General features: G+C 41.4%; 1 protein-coding gene across 1 annotated transcript; it reads left to right on the top strand.

The window, feature by feature from the left end:
• Positions 1 to 1,127: 1,127 nt before the first annotated feature.
• On the top strand, positions 1,128 to 1,774 carry LOC127315801 (uncharacterized). The gene has a single exon (XM_051346253.2). The coding sequence runs from the start codon at positions 1,179 to 1,181 to the stop codon at positions 1,740 to 1,742; it is 564 nt and encodes a 187-aa protein (XP_051202213.1). The 5' UTR covers positions 1,128 to 1,178; the 3' UTR covers positions 1,743 to 1,774.
• Positions 1,775 to 19,180: the final 17,406 nt, after the last annotated feature.

Here is a 19,180-nt window from a genome sequence, read left to right as displayed (position 1 = left end):
CATAGAGATACAATAGATCATGGAAAAACAGTATATTTCATCATACATCATGTTTGCCGAGAGATTACAGTATGGGGTGATGAGGAGTTGCTGTAGATGGTAATGGAGAAGAGCCTCCCCAAGGGGGAGAGGCGGCGTTAGCGCCCTGGTGCCCCTCCTAGGGTGGCGGCCCATTGCCCCTTCTTCTTCCTTGGCCATATGCTGATCTTGGGGAGCTTCTCCCCCTCCTTGCGGCTCCCAAGGAGGAGGATTTTCGTGGCTATGGGTGTCTTTCCCGAAAAATAGGGCCTGCCTCAATATATAGAGGTGGAGATACAATCTATACCATGAGATTCATGCCTCTTTGATTCAAGGGCTTTTGGGCACCTCTAGAACCTTTCTAGGACTCTCCTCTATCCTTTATGAGCCCATAAAGTCGTGGATGGCCTATATATTATATATGCGTATAAAAGAATGTTTTAAATTTATCTAAACTTGGATATATCTAGATACTATTTAGTGCATAAATATATCAACTGAGAAAAACCTCTATCGTAAAAGAGACCCGTATGAGTAGTGTACTTGTGTAAGTAATCGCGTTCATCCTTTTTGCATGATCAGGGTGTCCCAAGCGCACACCCAGCCTCTTCCCAATTTCCTCTTCCACATATGAATTCTTTGCAAGAGCCAAGAAAAAAGTTTATATTTCTAGATCTACTAAGAAATCATAGATGACTCAAGTATTATGATGAACTTTTTATTATAATAATTCCCAATAGCTTCCAACTAAATTTCAGTGAGCTTTCAATGAAATTTGAGAAAGTTAAACAAAAATTTGCAGAGCTATTAACTAAATCCGAGGATGATTTCAACTAAATATCACATAGGATTTCAACTTAATATAAAAATTCAAGAAAAAATGAATTTTGCAGTATAAGATATTTTTATGATTTCAAAATAATTATGGGAGATTTCAAGTATTATTTTGTTTCACGGGTAATCAATATCGAGTTAATTGTGTGCAATTGAAATATATTCCATTGATACAAACTTTTACGTAAGTGAGTATTCTATTATTATTAGTATATATATAAGACACAAACGGAGGGAGTGTACACCTTTCACAGATTCCAGGGGAACGACGTATACATACAAGAACAAAGAGCAAAGGAGAGTACCCAAGTGTCCAGCCAGCTGCCATGGCAACGCTAGCCTCCGGCACCAACACCACCATGGCCGTCGTCATGCTCGTCCTCATCCTCATCATCGTCTCCTCCTTCTCCGTCGCCGTTGTGGCAGACGCCAAGTTCATCGCGCGGGTATGCAAGAACATCGAGGAGACCAACGGCCACTGCGTGGAGGTGCTGAGAAGCGACCCGCGGAGCTTCAACGCGACGTCGACGCGCGACCTCGCCAGCATCAGCCTCGACATCGCCACCTCCACCCGGAGGGACATCGCCAAGGGCATCGACGACGAGGCGAGCCAGCACGACGAGCGCTCCCCGATCGGGGAGGCCCTGATCGACTGCGCCAGCTACTACGCCTATGCCGAGCAGCCACTCGAGGACGCGCGCGAGAGCTTTGATAAGGGCGCGTACCGCGAAGCAATGGATGGGGCTGGGGAGGCGGAGGAAGCCGGGGACAGGTGCGAGCAGGCCTTCTCCGACAGGGAGCTCGCCTCCGTCGTGGCCGCGCTCGACGAGAGGATGAATCAGCGGTGCGACGTCGCCGCCCTACTCATCGACCTGCTCTTCGTCACCTGAAATCACGTCGCTTGTTACGCGACGTTGTTTTGCTATGCCATCCTGTTTCAGTCGTCTGAGTAAATTAATATAGCAAGAAAAGTAACCGAAATTATTCTGAGCTTGCGGTCCTTGTCTCATTGTTTTACCGGAGCTTCCTCATGGGCCTCCTTTTGATTGGACGTACTGCCAGGAGCGCTGTGTTATTTATAGAGGTAATTGTGTGCATAACATCGAGAATACGAGTACCGAGACTCAAACTCGGGCGGGCTGGCCTGTTCACCGCCCCTTCCACCTCTAAATTACTTGGAAGTGCCAAGAGAAAACTAAGTTTTCAGAAGGAATCGCACAACTCTCAACTACGCTGACCATATTCCGAAAGAGCTCTCAATTAAATTTGAGAAAGATTTTAACTAGAATTCGTCAAGGTAATGACCAAACTTGAGGATGATTTCAACTAAATATCATACAGTAAAGATTTCAACTGAACAAAACAAGTTTTAGGAAAAGGTGAAGTCATAGCTTTCGAAATTTACGGAATCAACTTAACAGAATTAAACCCGTGTTCTTGAAAACCAGCTTTCATCAATTAAACTAGAAAGAAAAATCCCGAAACAAAACATTATATTTCATTCCTCTAACTCCTCGGGTTCTTGCTAACCATGGCTCCGGGCTATGCGTTTGGGTGATAAGAGTAGAGTAGACATCAAGTCACAGATGATCATGAGTTGAATGTGGCGAGTATCTTTTTTTTTCTGCGTTGCATGACAGCAGAAGAGGTTAGAAATGATCTATGGGTTACGTGAGCTGGAGAAGAGAGGGGCTGGACCGCTGGAGCGGGTGACAACTCCAGAGCTGTTTTGTGGGTTTATGTCCGCAAAGGTGATCACCCTATTTGCATGTTGAAATCTTGGATCCACTTGCGGCCACGAAACTCATAATCAGGATCAAGTCCGTTTCGTCGCGTACATTTATGCTACACACAAAGCTCATGCTATGCTTCCATGCTAGTTTTTTTTTTGGAGAACTAGCACAGGGGTCCTCGCAAATGCGAGGGCATCACTTGTATTACTTTAAAATTGTTTTACATACTCTTTCATCCTATTTACCTCCTACATCATTGAGAAATACACAATTTCTTAGATAAATATTTCTAAATGACAACATTTATTATAAACATTTTATGACAACATTTTATTATTATAGTACTATGAAACATCTGAACTGTATTGATCATTACTCATATAGTCATATCAAATATTGGAACGTATATTTAGTAGATCCTAATAATACCCGTAAGGTTGATTAACAACTCTAAGATCTTCCGGACCAATAACGTGTACGTGGTCTCTCTTCCCCTTGAAAATTTACTTTCCATGTAGAAGTACAAAAATATTAAGTGCGTCCAAATTAAAAAAATATGGGAGTCCATCAAAACTTAATCTTCCATATATTAACGTGTCAAACTGGAAGTACACCCACGAGATTTTTTTGCGAATGAAGTACACCCACGGTTCTAGCTAATTTACGTGTACTTTTTTTGTAAGAACCAAGATAGATACTTTGAAGGTGCAGGTTGACACGTTATTAAGCAAAGAAACATTGTTGTATGAGGAGACCCTAAATTTCACGATCAGATTTGCCTTCCCATCAATAGTACGGTTATCTAAATATGCCCTCTACTTTTTAATTGATCGTGTCAACTGGACTAATTTTCCGTTACGTAACTATTTATATTTATTTAAAATTATAGCCACAGATTTTAGGTCTAACTGCTAATATAATTTAGATGATGTGGCTTAACGTGGTGGTTCTATTAAACATCTTTATTTTGCTTTTAGTAAATATATAAATATATAATAGATCTTGCATGCCAGTTCACTGTGTCTAAGTTAGACTCCTAGTTGGTGGGCCGAAATATTAGCAGAAAGTAATAGGTAGACCCAAGATGTAAAGCGAAGCTGTCTCCGACTCTGGCCTTCTTTGTTTGGGCTGGTTGTGGCTGGTTGCAGCTAGTTGTGTTGCTGTGCAGAAAAAAACTGATATTTTTCAGCTTTAGTCTTTGGCAACTTGGCTAGTTGTTTAGCTGTGAACCGGGGAATTGTCGAAAATACCCAGGGAGTAATTAAAATCTGTATTATTGCGGATGTACTGTAATAAATAATATACGAACTAGTGAACTACATATGGAAATGCAGTTTTGGCAAAAACACATCTCCATCACAAGCACTTCCAAATATTCAATTGCTTCCATAAAATAAGGCACCACAAACATAATTTTCCAACATATATGCAACAAAATAGGTCTCTAATTTTTACAAGATAGATCCTATAAAAATGGGGGAAAAGCAATCAGGTCCACTGGGTCTTCTCCTCGAATGCAAGCACCACAAATTTCAGTAGTGTACGCAAGAATTAGATCAAGGAACGAATATTAGCTATGTCAAATAGGAGCTAGTTTGTCCGAATCGAATCTAGTAACTAGTTAGTCCCAAATGAGCAGCCCGATTTAGAGAAGCGAAGCGGGCGTGGCCGCCGACGACACTTATATAAAAGGCAATAGTTACAAGATTATGACACTAACTACCGTTGCTCACAACTATGGTAGTGCATTAAACCAACACCAAACACATATTCCATAGCATATTCCTACCCTCAGATCGATAACACCATCAACACCTCTCCTAGCAGAGCTACTCTCTTGTCGCTATTAACTTCTGCAACTCTGAGGATCAACAATTTGAACATGTCAAAGATCAGGTTGGCAAGCTCATTGGCACTCCATAGTTGGGTGTCCACCTAAATACCTAATCATTAGGTCCTAATGATTCTAAAAAAAGTTATTTACTGACATTTGTTGCCATTTTGTATCCTCCTTTAGGCATGGGAGAGTGGATTTTGTACTTGCTCGCATGGGTGTGGGTGGTTCTGTTACCGTCCGTTGAGGATGATATTCGGGACAAGGTTCCGACTACAAGACTCACGGTTTCTCCTACTGATGTGCCACGTCTTTCTCTAGGTCAGTCAGTGCTAAAGGAAATCTTTCATTTCCGAATGCTAAGACTTATGGGCCTTCTCTTCATGGTAATGTTAATTCTTTGCATTTAACTCCACACGGGAGTGATGTAATAATTTACATATCTTTGCCTTCTTCTTCTGTGATAGCTAATGCGGCAAAGGTGCCCAACTCGCCAACAAGGGAGGAGCTGCTCTCTTTTGGTGGTTATTCTGAGGCGTCAATCAATGGGATATGTTCCAGCGACCGGGTTCGCGCTCAACCGAATGCTGATGACTCTCACATGGAGAGAGCAATGCGTACTATTTCAACATCAAAACTTTCCATTTCCTATATTTCGGATGATGTGATAGTATCGCGGGCACGTAAATTAGGTTTTTCCCTAGGTAAATCTGCTAATGAGATAGCTACTACTATTAAGAACCTAAAATATATCGAGAAACAAATGGAACTTGCAATCTTAGAGCACAACAAAAAATTAAGTGAGCACCACCCGCACAATATTTTTGTTTCGAAGGTTTCTGGTCTCTGTGCCGACTTAACCGAAGAAGATGGCTTAATTTAGTCTGGATGATCATACAGATCACATTAGCCAAGAGGTTAAATCGTGCCGTGGGCGGAATAAGAAAGCAATTAAATTTGAAATAACTAAGGTAAGACCGAGTGCAAGAATCAGTACGAATCAAAAGAAAAGGTTGTGAAATGAAAGCTTTAATTTGGAACAGCGAGGTAAGCACCTATTTATTAAAGAGACTATAAGAGAGCAACAATTAGATCTTGTTGCCTTTTGGGGGACAGGAAGATCTAACTTTGCTAAACTTTTCTTAAGATATTTAGCCGGTGGGCGCAATTTTGTTTGGTTCTGTTTGCTGCCACATGGGAGGTTCGGTGGCATCCACGTTGGCGTGAAGCTCTCACAGAAACGTTGACGCTGGAGAGTTTTATGTTAAGCTGCACCTGCATTCTAAAATGAATAGTTTTGAATGGTCCATCATGACAATATACGACGCTTCTCACGATGCTCAAAAACCTACTTTTCTTGCGGAACTGGTGCGCACATGTGCGAGAATCAAACTTTGTCGATGCTTGCTGAGGGTGATTTCAACACTATTAGATCACCCCAAGAGAAGAATAACAATAGTTACAATGCTCATTGGCCTTTCGTTTTCACTGCGATCATCGGAAGTCTAAACCTGCGAGAAATCATTCTCTCAGGGCGACAATACACGTTGGCCAGAAGGAGAGAAACCCGAACATACGAGAAACTTGACCGAGTACTAGCTAGTGTCGATTGGGAGCAGAAATATTCTCTTGTTTCTGTTCATGCTCTCTCGCGCTCAGTGTCCGATCACATTCCTTTACTTATTGATTCTGGTGAACAAGCTATAAGGCTTAGTTTTGTTTTGAATTATCTTGGTTTCGGGAGGATGGTTTTCATGATATAAGTATGAGAGAATGGAATGCATTTGTTTCTGGAAATAGTCCCATTGGAACGTAGCAGAACAAAATTAGACACTTGCGATGTTTCTTGCGGGGATGGGTTAAGAACCGTAGTGGGTTTATAAAAAAGAGAAATACAGATTATTATCTATTATTGATGCACTTGAAATTACGGCGGAAGCCATTCCCCTTCTAACAGTGGAACGTGAGGCCTTACGAAAGGCTAATGATGGTCTTGCTAAGCTTCTTCATGAGGAGGAAGGCAAATGGGCTCAGCATGCGAAAGTTAAGCATGTGCAAGAAGAGGAAATAATATGATATATTTTCACCTTATTGCAAATGGTAAGCACAGAAAAAAGAGAATTTTTCAATTAGAGCAAGACGAAGGGACAATCGTGGGAAAATAAGAAAGGTTTTATCACGGAGTACTATAAAAAGCTTTTTGAAGAGTTAACTAAAAATAACTTTTCAATGAGAGAAGATAGGGTTGAGGATATCCCTCAACTTTCTCCCGATGGGAATGGCATTCTCACAACCTTGTTCACTGAGGAACAAGTTTTCGAGGCTATTTCTCAAATGAAACATAATAAATCTCCTGGACTAGACGGGTTTCCAGCTGAGTTTTATAAACAATTTTGGGGCTCCATTAAACATGATCTTATGAATCTTTTCTCCGAATTATATCAAGGTGATCTCCAGTTATATAAGATTAACTTCAGGTAATTACCTTACTTCTGAAGAAGGAAGACGTTGTCCAAATCCAGTACTACCGGCCTATATGCCTACTGAATGTGAGTTTTAAGATATTCACTAAGGTAGGTACTAATAGAATAACCGGGATTGCCCATAAAATTATTAAGCCTACACAAACTGCTTTCATGCCTGGGCAACATATACTTGAAGGACTAGTCGTCTTGCATGAGACCATTCATGAACTTCATAGGAAGAAAATAGATGGGGTCCTTTTCAAAATAGATTTTGATAAAGTGTATGATAATGTCAAGTGGCCTTTTCTTCAACAAACTTTGCGCATGAAAGGATTTTCACCCCAATGCTGCGGATTAGCTGTAAGTTTTTTTTTCCAGGGAGGGTCAGTGAGAGTATAGGTCAATGACGATATTGACCATTATTTTCAAACCAGGAAGGGAGTGAGGCAAGGAGACCCTCTATCAACTATCATGTTTAATATAGTGGCTGATATGTTGGCTATCTTTATTGCAAGGGCAAAATAGGATGGTCAAGTAGGTGGCCCACATCTGGTTGAGGGGGGGTTTCCATTATATAATATGCAGATGATAATATTATTGTCACGGAACATGACCTTCACAAGGCCGTCAACATGGAATTAATTATTTGCATACTCGAACAATTATCTGGCCTTAAGATCAACTTTCTGTTTTGGAGAGGCTAAGGGTCAAGAGGATCAATATATAAAAATCTTTGGTTGTTAAGTGGGTTATCTACCCTTTCAATATCTAGATGTTCCAGTCCACTACAGAAGGCTTCTTAATAAGGAGTGGAATCCAGTGGAAACCTGCTTAGAGCGAAAGTTGGGTTGCTGGCAAAGCAAGTTGCTCTCATACGGAGACCGACTTGTACTTATTAATTCCATCCTGACCAGTCTAAAGATGTTTATGCTATCTTTTCTAGAAATACCAAAAGGGGTTAGAAAAAAATAGATTTTGATAGGTCAAGATTTTTCTAGCGAAATGATGACCATAAGCGTAAATATCTGTTAACTAGATGGACTATTATTTTCTAACCTAAAGATCAAGGGGGCCTTAGTTTGGAGGTATTAGATATTAAAAATAGATGTCTGCTCTGAAAGTGGTTGTTTAAATGAGGAAGAGGTATGGCAGGAGATTTGACATAATAAATACCTTCGTACTCAAACGCTTCAGCTAAACCCACTTATTCTCCATTCTGGAAAGGGATTATGGGAGTTAAAGACGACTTTTTCTCTCGGGGTTTTTTAAAGGTTGGTAATGGTCAAAGTACACGTTTCTGGGAAGACACATGATTAGGTGACTGATCGTTAGCTGAACTATTTCCTTCGCCATATAACATTGTACGCCGGAGAAACGTTCTGGCATCACAAGTTTTAACAAGTAATCCACTGAATATCGAATTCAGAAGGAAGTTATCTAATGATAGAATGGATATTTGGCTACTTCTTTTACAATGCCTAATTAGGATAAACTTGTCAGGAGATCCGGATGCCTGAGTGTGGAATTTAATGACCTCCGGTATTTTTTCGGTCAAGTCTATGTATACGGATATAATGAACGGTCATACAATTTTCTTATAGAAATATATTTGGAAAATAAAAATGCCACAGAAGATTAAGATTTTCATGTAGTTCCTTTATAAAAAGGTGATTCTTACGAAAGACAAACTTGGTAAAAGAAACTGGAATGGCTATAAGAAATGTGCTTTCTGTTATACTAATGAATCTATAGATCATCTATTTTTCGATTGCCCCTTCGCTAAGATTATTTGGAGAACCATTCAATTTACTTTTAATATCTCTACACCTGCCAATATTACAAATATGTTCGGAAATTGGCTAAATAGAGTTTAAAAAATCCAAAGAACAAATCCAGATAGCTCTTTGTGCTTTGAAGTGGGCTATATGGAGCTATCATAATGATAACGTTTTTAATAAGAGGACGGATTCTCATTTTTTTACAGGTTATCCTTATGGTTACACACTGGATCCACGAATGGTCTTACCTTCTGCCGAGTCACAACGTACACATATAAATTCTGGATGCAATCTTCTGCAGATGGTAGCTCGAGTTATTTACAACCTGAGTGGCTGGCAACTTACTACAAGATTGCAAGATGCTTAAGAGACTCATTCTGTTTATTTTCTTTTGGTTAATCTTTGTGTACACTTTTTGTGATCCGTGAGCTATATAAAGTCTGATTTTTGTTTCTTTTAATAAAAAATTGTGTGCATCTATTGATGTAGAAGCCGATGCTATGCCCCCATTTAAAAAAAAATTTAGTGACATGTAAGTTCTGATCATTTGCACCAAGAATCTGAATGTGGTAAAAGCTAAGCATGCAGGAGCACACCCTAGATATCTTGCAGTTTTGTGGGCTTTCTTCCTCTCACGACAATCCTTGACTATATGGTTAATTATCTTTACATATGAAACATGCATGCACTTCTAACAATCTTCAGTTAACAGAAAAAAAAGCTCTCACTTTCCCCTCCCCTCCCACCGCTCTCGCTCTTTCCCTTTGGTAGACACACCCTCCCTGCCGGGCCCCCCCCGACTCCGATCCGGCGGCGCTGCCGGCCGGAGATGGAGAAGGGGGGCGCCGGAGTAGTCTTGGCCATGTGCCAGTAGTGGGCTTCTTGCCCGGTAGTTGGAGGCGAGCAGCAGATCTCGGCGCCCAGATCTTGGTTGTTCTAGGATCCCTCTCTCGTCTCTGCTTGCTCCGATGGCGGGAGCTGGAGAGGCGGAGGGGAATCACCGTCTCCTTGAATAAGAAAGTGGCTGCTGGTCACCTTCTAGCGTTGGGGTGTGAAGCTCCTCTGTTCTTCCTGGCCGGCCGAGGTGGCGAGTGATGGCGTGTATTTCACACGTTCGTTGGGCAACCCCAAGAGGAAGGTATGATGCGCACAGCAGCAAGTTTTCCCTCAGAAAGAAACCAAGGTTTATCGAACCAGGAGGAGCCAAGAAGCACGTTGAAGGTTGATGGCGGCGGGATGTAGTGCGGCGCAACACCAGGGATTCCGGTGCCAACGTGGAACCTGCACAACACAACCAAAGTACTTTGCCCCAACGAAACAGTGAGGTTGTCAATCTCACCGGCTTGCTGTAACAAAGAGTTAACCGTATTGTGTGGAAGATGATTGTTTGCAGAAAACAGAGAACAAAGATTGCAAGAGATTGTATTTCAGTAAAGAGAATTGGACCGGGGTCCACAGTTCACTAGAGGTGTCTCTCCCATAAGACGAACAGCATGTTGGGTGAACAAATTACAGTTGGGCAATTGACAAATAAAGAGAGCATGACCATGCACATACATATCATGATGAGTATAGTGAGATTTAATTGGGCATTACGACAAAGTACATAGACCGCCATCCAACTGCATCTATGCCTAAAAAGTCCACCTTCAGGTTATCATCCGAACCCCCTCCAGTATTAAGTTGCAAACAACAGACAATTGCATTAAGTATGGTGCGTAATGTAACTAGTGACTACATCCTTGAACATATCACTAATGTTTTATCCCTAGTGGCAACAGCACAACACAACCTTAGAACTTTCTCACACGTCCCTGTGTCAATGCAGGCATGAACCCACTATCGAGCATAAGTACTCCCTCTTGGAGTTACAAGCATCTACTTGGCCAGAGCATCTACTAGTAACGGAGAGCATGCAAGATCATAAACAACACATAAGCATAACTTTGATAATCAACATAACAAGTATTCTCTATTCATCGGATCCCAACAAACGCAACATATAGAATTACAGATAGATGATCTTGATCATGTTAGGCAGCTCACAAGATCCGACAATGATAGCACAATGGGGAGAAGACAACCATCTAGCTACTGCTATGGACCCATAGTCCAGGGGTAGACTACTCACACATCACACCGGAGGCGACCATGGCGGCGTAGAGTCCTCCGGGAGATGATTCCCCTCTCCGGCAGGGTGCCGGAGGCGATCTCCTGGATCCCCCGAGATGGGATCGGCGGCGGCGGCGTCTCTGGAAGGTTTTCCGTATCGTGGCTCTCGGTACTGGGGGTTTCGTCACGGAGACTTTTTATAGGCGGAAGGGCAGGTCAAGAGGCGGCACGGGGGCCCCACACTACAGGTCGGCGCGGCCAAGGGGGGGGCCGCGCCGCCCTATAGTGTGGCCCCTCCGTGGCCCCTCTTCGTCTCTCCTTCGGACTTCTGGAAGCTTCGTGAGAAAATAGGCCCCTGGGCTTTGATTTCGTCCAATTCCGAGAATATTTCCTTACTAGGATTTCTGAAACCAAAAACAGCAGAAAACAACAACTGGCACTTCGGCATCTTGTTAATAGGTTAGTTCCAGAAAATGCACGAATATGACATAAAGTGTGCATAAAACATGTAGATAACATCAATAATGTGGCATGGAACATAAGAAATTATCTATACGTCTGAGACGTATCATCATCCAATATCTTATTTCTGCTATTCCCGAGCTTGTAAAACGATAACACAGATAATTTCTGGAGTGACATGCCATCATAATCTTGATCATACTATTTGTAAAGCATATGTAGTGAATGCAGCGATCGAAACAATGTATATGACATGAGTAAACAAGTGAATCATATAGCAAAGACTTTTCATGAATAGCACTTCAAGACAAGAGTCTTGCATAAGAGTTAACTCATAAAGCAATAATTCAAAGTAAAGGCATTGAAGCAACACAAAAGAAGATTAAGTTTCAGCGGTTGCTTTCAACTTGTAACATGTATATCTCATGGATATTGTCAACATAGAGTAATATAATAAGTGCAATAAGCAAGTATGTAGGAATCAATGCACAGTTCACACAAGTGTTTGCTTCTTGAGGTGGAGAGAAATAGGTGAACTGACTCAACATTGAAAGTAAAAGAATGGTCCTCCATAGAGGAAAAGCATCGATTGCTATATTTGTGCTAGAGCTTTGATTTTGAAAACATGAAACAATTTTGTCAACGGTAGTAATAAAGCATATGCATCATGTAAATTATATCTTATAAGTTGCAAGCCTCATGCATAGCGTACTAATAGTGCCCGCACCTTGTCCTAATTAGCTTGGACTACCGGGTCATCACAATGCATTGTTTTTACCAAGTGTCACAAAGGGGTACCTCTATGCCGCATGTACAAAGGTCTAAGGAGAAAGCTCGCATTGGATTTCTCGCTATTGATTATTCTTCAACTTAGACATCCATACCGGGACAACATAGACAACAGATAATGGACTCCTCTTTTATGCATAAGCATATACCAACAATTAATAATTTTCTCATTTGAGATTTGAGGATTGTTGTCCAAAACTGAAACTTCCACCATGGAGCATGGCTTTAGTTAGCGGCCCGATGTTCTTCTCTAACATATGCATGCTTAACCATATGGTGGTAGATCTCTCTTGCTTCAGACAAGACGAACATGCATAGCAACTCACATGAAATTCAACAATGAAAAGTTGATGGCGTCCCCAGTGAACATGGTTATCGCACAACAAGCAACTTAATAAGAGATAAAGTGCATAATTACATATTCAATACCACAATAGTTTTTAAGCTATTTGTCCCATGAGCTATATATTGCAAAGGTGAATGATGGAATTTTAAAGGTAGCACTCAAGCAATTTACTTTGGAATGGCGGAAAAATACCATGTAGTATAGGTAGGTATGGTGGACACAAATGGCATAGTGGTTGGCTCAAGTATTTTGGATGCATGAGAAGTATTCCCTCTCGATACAAGGTTTAGGCTAGCAAGACTTATTTGAAACAAACACAAGGATGAACCGGTGCAGCAAAACTCACATAAAAGACATATTGAAAACATTATAAGACTCTACACCGTCTTCCTTGTTGTTCAAACTCAAAACTAGAAATTATCTAGACCTTAGAGAAACCAAATATGCAAACCAAATTTTAGCATGCTCTATGTATTTCTTCATTAATGGGTGCAAAGCATATGATGCAAGAGCTTAATCATGAGCACAACAATTGCCAAGTATCACATTACCCAAGACATTTATAGCAATTACTACATGTATCATTTTCCAATTCCAACCATATAACAATTTAACGAAGGAGAAACTTCGCCATGAATACTATGAGTAGAAACCAAGGACATACTTGTCCATATGCTACAGCGGAGCGTGTCTCTCTCCCATAAAGTGAATGCTAGGATCCATTTTATTCAAACAAAACAAAAAACAAAAACAAATCGACGCTCCAAGAAAAAGCACATAAGATGTGATGGAATAAAAATATAGTTTCAGGGGAGGAACCTGATAATGTTGTCGATGAAGAAGGGGATGCCTTGGGCATCCCCAAGCTTAGACGCTTGAGTCTTCTTGATATATGCAGGGGTGAACCACCGGGTGCATCCCCAAGCTTAGAGCTTTCACTCTCCTTGATCATGTTGCATCATACTCCTCTCTTGATCCTTGAAAACTTCCTCCACACCAAACTCGAAACAACTCATTAGAGGGTTAGTGCACAATATAAATTGACATATTCAGAGGTGACACAATCATTCTTAACACTTCTGGACATTGCATAATGCTACTGGACATTAATGGATCAAAGAAATTCATCCAACATAGCGAAAGAGGCAATGCGAAATAAAAGGCAGAATCTGTCAAAACAGAACAGTTCGTATTAACGAATTTTAAAATGGCACCAGACTTGCTCAAATGAAAATGCTCAAATTGAATGAAAGTTGCGTACATATCTGAGGATCATGCACGTAAATTGGCTTAATTTTCTGAGCTACCTACAGGGAGGTGGACTCAGATTCGTGACAGCAAAGAAATCTGGAACTGTGCAGTAATCCAAATCTAGTACTTACTTTTCTATCAACGGCTTAACTTGGCACAACAAAACACAAAACTAAGATAAGGAGAGGTTGCTACAGTAGTAAACAACTTCCAAGACACAAAATAAAAACAAAGTACTGTAGGTAAAAACATGGGTTGTCTCCCATAAGCGCTTTTCTTTAACGCCTTTCAGCTAGGCGCAGAAAGTGTGTATCAAGTATTATCAAGAGACGAAGTGTCAACATCATAATTTGTTCTCATAATAGAATCAAAAGGTACCTTCATTCTCTTTCTAGGGAAGTGTTCCATACCTTTCTTGAGAGGAAATTGATATTTTATATTACCTTCCTTCATATCAATAATAGCACCAACAGTTCAAGAAAAGGTCTTCCCAATATAATGGGACAAGATGCATTGCATTCAATATCCAAGACAACAAAATCAACGGGAACAAGGTTATTGTTAACGGTAATGCGAACATTATCAACTTTCCCCAAAGGTTTCTTTGTAGAATGATCAGCAAGATTAACATCCAAATAACAATTTTTCAGCGGTGGCAAGTCAAGCATATTATAAATTTTCTTAGGCATAACAGAAATACTTGCACCAAGATCACATAAAGCATTACAATCAAAATCTTTAATCTTCATCTTAATGATGGGCTCCCAACCATCCTCTAGCTTTTTAGGAATAGAGGCTTAGCGCTCTAGTTTCTCTTCTCTAGCTTTTATAAGAGCATTTGTAATATGATGTGTAAAAGCCAAATTTATAGCACTAGCATTAGGACTTTTAGCAAGTTTTTGCAAGAACTTTATAACTTCAGAGATGTGGCAATCATCAAAATTCAAACCATTATAATCTAAAGCAATGGGATCATCATCCCCAATGTTGGAAAAAATTTCAGCAGCCTTTATCACAGTGCTTCAAATGAGCTTTAGCAGCTGTGCAGCTTTTTCGCGCTTTGCATTAGAAGTGGAAACATTGCTAACACCAATTCTTTTATTAGTATGAGTAGGAGGTGCAGCAACATGTGTAGCATTAGCATTACTAGTGGTGGTAATAGTCCAAACTTTAGCTATATTCTTTTCTTTAGCTAGTTTTTCATTTTCTTCTCTATCCCACCTAGCACGCAGTTCAGCCATTAATCTTATATTCTCATTAATTCTAACTTGAATGGCATTTGCTGTAGTAGTAATTTTATCATCTAAATCCTCAGGTTTAGCAGCCATTTTATTAATTAAAGAAGATTGTGATGCAGACATATATGAGATTCGGGTTTCAGCACTAGCAAGTTTAGTTTGCAACCCAGAGATCTCCCTATTCAGATTTTCAAGTTGATTCCCTATATTCTTCAACAAGGTAGATTGCTCATTCATAGTTTTAGTAAACAATTTATTTTGCTCATATTGTGATTGCATAAAGCTCTTGGTGGATCTTTCAATTTCTAGCATCTTTTCTTCATTAGATGAAGCATATCTACCATAAAAATTACCATTAGCAGGGTATGGCCTAGAATCATTGTGATTGTTATTTTTAATGAAATTCACATCAACATATTCTTTTTGAGCAACTAATGACGCTAGCGGAATATTATTAGAATTAACATTAGGCCTACCATTCACAAGCATAGACATAATAGCATCAATCTTATCACTCAAGGAAGAGGTTTCTTCGACAGAATTTACCTTCTTACCTTGTGGAGCTCTTTCTGTGTGCCATTCAGAGTAGTTGATCATCATATTATCAAGAAGCTTTGTTGCTTCACCAAGAGTGATGGACATAAAGGTACCTCCAGCAGCTGAATCCAATAAATTCCGTGAAGAAAAATTTAGTCCTGCATAGAAGGTTTGGATGATCATCCAAGTAGTCAGTCCATGGGTTGGGCAATTTTTAACCAAAGATTTCATTCTTTCCCAAGCTTGAGCAACATGTTCAGTATCTAATTGTTTAAAATTCATTATGCTACTCCTCAAAGATATAATTTTAGCAGGGGGATAATATCTACCAATAAAAGCATCCTTGCATTTAGTCCATGAATCAATACTATTCTTAGGCAGAGATAGCAACCAATCTTTAGCTCTTCCTCTTAATGAGAAAGGGAACAATTTTAATTTAATAATATCACCATCTACATCTTTATATTTTTGCATTTCACATAGTTCAACAAAATTATTAAGATGGGCAGCAGCATCATCGTAACTAACACTTAAAATTGCTCTCGCATAACAAGATTCAAGAAGCAGGTTTAATTTCAAAGAATTCTGCTGTAGTAGCAGGTGGAGCAATAGGTGTGCATAAGAAATCATTATTATTTGTGGTTGTGAAGTCACACAACTTAGTGTTTTCAGCGTTGGCCATTTTAGCAACAGTAAATAAAACAAACTAGATAAAGTAAATGCAAGTAAACTAATTTTTTTGTGTTTTAGATATAGCAAACAAGATAGCAAATAAAGTAAAACTAGCAACTAATTTTTTTTTATTTTGATTTAGTGCAGCAAACAAAGTAGTAAATAAAACTAAGCAAGACAAAAACAAAGTAAAGAGATTGAGAAGTGGAGACTCCCCTTGCAGCGTGTCTTGATCTCCCCGGCAACGGCGCCGTAAAATGTGCTTGATGGCGTGTATTTCACACGTTCGTTGGGCAACCCCAAGAGGAAGGTATGATGCGCACAGCAGCAAGTTTTCCTCGTAAAGAAACCAAGGTTTATCGAACCAGGAGGAGCCAAGAAGCACGTTGAAGGTTGATGGCGGCGGGATGTAGTGCGGCGCAACACCAGGGATTCCGGCGCCAACGTGGAACCTGCACAACACAACCAAAGTACTTTGCCCCAACGAAACAGTGAGGTTGTCAATCTCACCGGCTTGCTGTAACAAAGAGTTAACCGTATTGTGTGGAAGATGATTGTTTGCAGAAAACAAGAGAACAAGTATTGCAGTAGATTGTATTTCAGTAAAGAGAATTGGACCGGGGTCCACAGTTCACTAGAGGTGTCTCTCCCATAAGACGAACAGCATGTTGGGTGAACAAATTACAGTTGGACAATTGACAAATAAAGAGAGCATGACCATGCACATACATATCATGATGAGTATAGTGAGATTTAATTGGGCATTACGACAAAGTACATAGACCGCCATCCAACTGCATCTATGCCTAAAAAGTCCACCTTCAAAGTTATCATCCGAACCCTCCAAGTATTAAGTTGCAAACAACAGACAATTGCATTAAGTATGGTGCGTAATGTAACTAGTGACTACATCCTTGAATATAGCACTAATGTTTTATCCCTAGTGGCAACAGCACAACACAACCTTAGAACTTTCTGTCACATCGTCCTGTGTCAATGCGTGCATGAACCCACTATCGAGCATAAGTACTCCCTCTTGGAGTTACAAGCATCTACTTGGCCAGAGCATCTACTAGTAACGGAGAGCATGCAAGATCATAAACAACACATAAGCATAACTTTGATAATCAACATAACAAGTATTCTCTATTCATCGGATCCCAACAAACGCAACATATAGAATTACAGATAGATGATCTTGATCATGTTAGGCAGCTCACAAGATCCGACAATGATAGCACAATGGGGAGAAGACAACCATCTAGCTACTGCTATGGACCCATAGTCCAGGGGTAGACTACTCACACATCACACCGGAGGCGACCATGGCGGCGTAGAGTCCTCCGGGAGATGATTCCCCTCTCCGGCAGGGTGCCGGAGGCGATCTCTGGATCCCCCGAGATGGGATCGGCGGCGGCGGCGTCTCCGGGAAGGTTTTCCGTATCGTGGCTCTCGGTACTGGGGGTTTCGTCACGGAGACTTTTTATAGGCGGAAGGGCAGGTCAAGAGGCGGCACGGGGGCCCCACACTACAGGCCGGCGCGGCCAAGGGGGGGGGCCGCGCCGCCCTATAGTGTGGCCCCTCCGTGGCCCCTCTTCGTCTCTCCTTCGGACTTCTGGAAGCTTCGTGAGAAAATAGGCCCCTGGGCTTTGATTTCGTCCAATTCCGAGAATATTTCCTTACTAGGATTTCTGAAACCAAAAACAGCAGAAAACAAGAATCGGCACTTCGGCATCTTGTTAATAGGTTAGTTCCAGAAAATGCACGAATATGACATAAAGTGTGCATAAAACATGTAGATAACATCAATAATGTGGCATGGAACATAAGAAATTATCGATACGTCGGAGACGTATCAGCGAGGAGGAGGGATGGTGGAGCGCCATAGATCCAGGACCTTTGGAGCCTCTGGCCGGCCATGGTGGCGAGGAGAGGCGAAGCAGTCCTTGGGTGACCCTGGCGTTCAGTGGTGGGCTCGGGCCTCCAGTTGAGGTCCTCTTAAATAAGCGAGTTCTTCGGGTTCTTCTTCAACCCCATCTTCTCCGCCTGCCTCCTCCTATCCGTGGCAGGATTGGTGAGTCTGAAGGCGGGCAGCTTTGCATCGTCGGCGTTGCTGAAGAATCCTCTGCTGCAAGGAGCTTCTTTTCATCCACTTTTAGCCCTCTACCATGCACCGAGGTGGTGAAGGATGGAGGGGTAGATTGGGTGAGCAGAAGCGCCAGCCAGCAGGGGAGTTGGAAAGCTATCTTCTTGAGCATCTTCTCGGCGGCGGCTTGCCGCCTGACTTCCAAGGCCAATCCATGGCCTATCCAACAGCCGGCGCAGGGATCCGGTGATTACTCAACCTCCTTTGTGAGGCCTATCTGGAGGTCTGCAACCGCATACTACGGCTGCGTAGAAGCAAGTGGTTTCGTCCCCGCCTCTGCGCATGACGGCGGCGTCGCTGACCTCCGGCTCGGCGGTGGAGCAAGAGAAGGATCGGATTGCTTTTTCCTATTTCTTAGTGAGGTCTTTTCGGCAAATAATAGGGACCTATATGTTTTTTCTGATCTTATGGGGTCCTTTGTAATAACTTGTACCTCCAACGTTTGGTTTTAATGAGAAGCTTCCGGGCCCTTTGGGGCACTCCTTGTTCAAAAAAAAAAAAAAATTCTTCAGTTGGATGGCCAACTTGTAATACAACACGTTTTTGGGCTACCCGATGTGTCGATCTATTGGATGGGCAACTCGATGATGTCGCTTCCATGTCCTGCTCCAGTTGGATGGATAGCTGGTTGCTGTGAATCCTTGGTCTACCCTGCTGAGATGGAGGAGATCGATAAACGTTGGTTGTGGGTGCGATCTTGCCTGTTTTGGTGGTGCGATCTGAACAAGACCCGATCGCCGGAAGATCTGGGGCGATACATTTGAATACTAAGGACGGGCATGGCAAGGCCTGCTATCATGGTCTAGTCCAGTTGAAAATATGAACAAGTAGCGGAGACTATGTCTAGTAAGTCAAACGCCACATGAATTTATATAGTCGACAAGCTTTGTCTGGCTACAATGAGGGAGGATTGAAGATGGCAGTGCGCATTCAGCTCATTCGAGTGCGTGCGTCCCTAGGTGATC

Source organism: Lolium perenne, chromosome 7, assembly GCF_019359855.2.
Source record: "Lolium perenne isolate Kyuss_39 chromosome 7, Kyuss_2.0, whole genome shotgun sequence".
NCBI classification, from domain to species: Eukaryota; Viridiplantae; Streptophyta; class Magnoliopsida; order Poales; family Poaceae; genus Lolium; species Lolium perenne.
The sequence above is the reverse complement of the archived record's forward strand: the minus strand, read 5'-3'. Positions and strand labels throughout refer to the sequence as shown.